This window comes from Otolemur garnettii, unplaced genomic scaffold (assembly GCF_000181295.1).
Source record: "Otolemur garnettii isolate 467f Iridium unplaced genomic scaffold, OtoGar3 scaffold00048, whole genome shotgun sequence".
In the NCBI taxonomy this organism is placed as follows: Eukaryota; Metazoa; Chordata; class Mammalia; order Primates; family Galagidae; genus Otolemur; species Otolemur garnettii.
Window position 1 is genome coordinate 7,543,264 of NW_003852443.1, and position 2,858 is coordinate 7,546,121.

The window sequence follows — 2,858 nt, forward strand, 5'->3', positions numbered from 1 at the left end:
TGGCGGGTCCGGGCTGGGGATTCGAACCCGCCACCTTAGGTGTACGTGGCTGGCGCCTTAGCCGGTTGAGCTATAGGTGCCGGGCCTACAGAGCTTTTTCTAACACTTTTCTACTCTGAACTCTCCTCTCCCAAGCTTAGTTTCTCCTAAGAAAGAGTAATAACATTATTCAATTCTACAAGTTTTAGGTTAGATACCCACATTAGCATTTCCTTCCCCCCAGTAATATTTTTTTCTTTGCTGCTGAAAAAACCAACCAACCCCCCCCCCCAAAAAAAAAAAAACCACATGGAGAGATTCATGGTTAACTTCATCCAATATGGAACAAACCAGTCATTCCAACTTTGAAATGAAAACAATCTGTGCTCTGTATCTGTCTTGGTTGGCCTGGATGAGTGGACCCTGCTTACCTTGGACACAAAACATTCTGCTATGGCCACAGGATCATTTTCACAGTTTTCCAAATCTTGCAGAAGTTCACTAAAAAAAAAAAAAAAAAAGAAAGGAATTCCAATTTTTTTTTCTTTTCTTCTCATAGCTTAAATCTGTCAACCATGGCATTATTCACTCTTGTGCTTCAATGTCTCCATATAATCTGAGAAGGTTTATGATCTTTATTATTATTATTATTATTATTATTTTAGAGACAGAGTCGTCCTTGGTAGAGTGCCATCATGTCACAGCTCACAGCAACCTCCAGCTCTTGGGCTTAGGTGATTCTCTTGCCTCAGCCTCCCAAGTACCTGGGACTAGAGACACCTGCCACAACGCCTGGCTATTTTTTTTTCTTTTGTTGCAGTTTGGCCAAAGCCAGGTTTGAACCCACCCCCCTCAATATATGGGACCAGTGCCCTACTCATTGAGCAACAGGTGCTGCCCCTTCTCTGTATTTCTCTTGTTGATACTACAAAGAAAGACTTGCCTGTCAATATGCTTATCCTTGATTACAGAGAAAGGACAGAAGGTGGTACGTTTAATGGATCTGGATGGTTTAGGATTTTGGTGCACTGGTTTAGTTGAACTGTTCTTAAAACTGTTGTACTCTATACCCTGTTCTCCAGGTATAGCCATATTCTTTGTTCATATGCAAGATAGCATTGCCATCATCAGCAACAACTCATTCTTTGTTTCTGAAGTATCTCTGAAGTTATTGGCCTCTATCTAAGAACAAAAACTCTTTTAGAAACTGCTCATGAAAAATCATTTTTACCTGAGTAAAAGAAATTATTTTCCTACTTAATCTCATAGTGAAATTCTCTTCCACCCTACCAATGTCCTGTGGGGTCCAAATATCAACACTTTATTGACATCTTCAGCATGAATGGCTCCTCGGGGCCTTAATAAATTTATCCATGATGGTTGTAAGACAGCCTCAGGAGGCAGAAGGATCTGGGACAAATATTAGCATGCAGAGAACAGAATGATTGGGAAAATGATACCAAATAAGTACAAATAAGAAAATAAGAATACTTGAAATTCTATGTATGATATGTGAGAAACTTTATTGTATGGGGCAAAAGGGCTGTTCTGTAACTATAATCCTAACTTAAAATTACAAATCAAAAACTATTGAACCATTTATAATTACTCATATTGGGAGATATATTTAAATCTATGCTTTATGTCCACTAACCATATTTTTTTCTATTGAAAATTACTCTGAATACATTTTGAAGATTATGAATATTTTCAAGGGCTTGTATGCTTTGATTTATTGCAAGTGTGTATTAGTTTTCTTGTTTTAAGGAATTTTACCTGTGCCTTTTCATTGAACTGCAGCTCAAAGAGTCATTCAGAGATATCAAAAAGAAATTCAACAATTTGAAGTTTAATTACACTAAGAAAAATGAAAAAGCTCGGAATCTGAAGACTCTTAAGTATCAAATTCAACAAGTTGATATGTATGCTGAAAAAATGCAGGTAATGAGAAAATCTGGTGAGGATATGTGTGCATGCATATGTGCACCTATATACTACAATTATTGCAAAATCATTTTGCATTTCAGTTCTAAATCCTAACTCTTGGCTTTTTGATAGCATTGGGACTAAAAGGTTAGTTTTCTGTTTTTATAACCTCTTGGGTAGGTCAAGAGGGTTTCTGCCATACCTACCCAGCTTGTCTGTTTCTATTTTTTCCCCCAATATATCACACAAGTGCCTTGCAACCTTTTCTTGCACCTGCCTCTGTCAGGAGCTTAATCCCTCGTGCCCATAGCCTCTCATTCCTACCTTGATTATCTATATGTACTGGTGACATTATCTGAATCCTTTCCCCCCAGGACAGTGAGTTTATGGAGGACAAATATTCGATTGTATTATTATTGTCATTTTTAAAAAATTATTATTTTCAAAATCTGGAATACACCCTGGTATATAGTAAATTTTCTATATATTTTCAGAATGCTGAAATATCTGGAAAAACTCTTTACAAAATGCATTTGCAATAATTATGATTCTGACATATCAGAATGGAAGAAGTTGCGAAAGGGTTTCTCAAGTTTTTCTCTTACTATTTAATCACCAGCATCACAAATAAAAACTCAATGCCATTTTTATAACTCTTTTTTGCACAGGCTTTGAAAAGGAAAATGGAAAACGTTGATAATATAACTTCTGATTCTTTCATAAATTATCCAAGTCATAAAGTAAATGTCCTTTTGGAAACCATAAAGGATTTGCAATCACATGTAGATGACTTTGGCAAAGTTGTTACAGACTACAAGAAGAATTTGGACTTGACTGAGCACCTCCAGGAGGTGATAGAAGAGGTATCTTGTCCTAATGGTATCCATGTTGTAATGTCATTAAAAAAAATTTTTTTAGGTGAATCTTTCTAAGAGTAGAATGTGAATGTGAAC

The 2,858-nt window shown here is 36.3% G+C and overlaps 1 protein-coding gene across 3 annotated transcripts in view; it reads left to right on the forward strand.

Moving 5' to 3' along the window:
* CCDC141 (coiled-coil domain containing 141) overlaps positions 1 to 2,858 on the forward strand; it is a 187,236-nt gene that overhangs the window by 155,474 nt on the left and 28,904 nt on the right. For all 3 annotated transcript variants that reach the window (XM_003791474.3, XM_023514171.1, XM_023514172.1), the window contains 2 exons: positions 1,780 to 1,920; positions 2,574 to 2,768. In XM_003791474.3, coding sequence (XP_003791522.1) covers positions 1,780 to 1,920; positions 2,574 to 2,768 — 336 coding nt within the window. The remainder of the gene's footprint in view (positions 1 to 1,779; positions 1,921 to 2,573; positions 2,769 to 2,858) is intronic.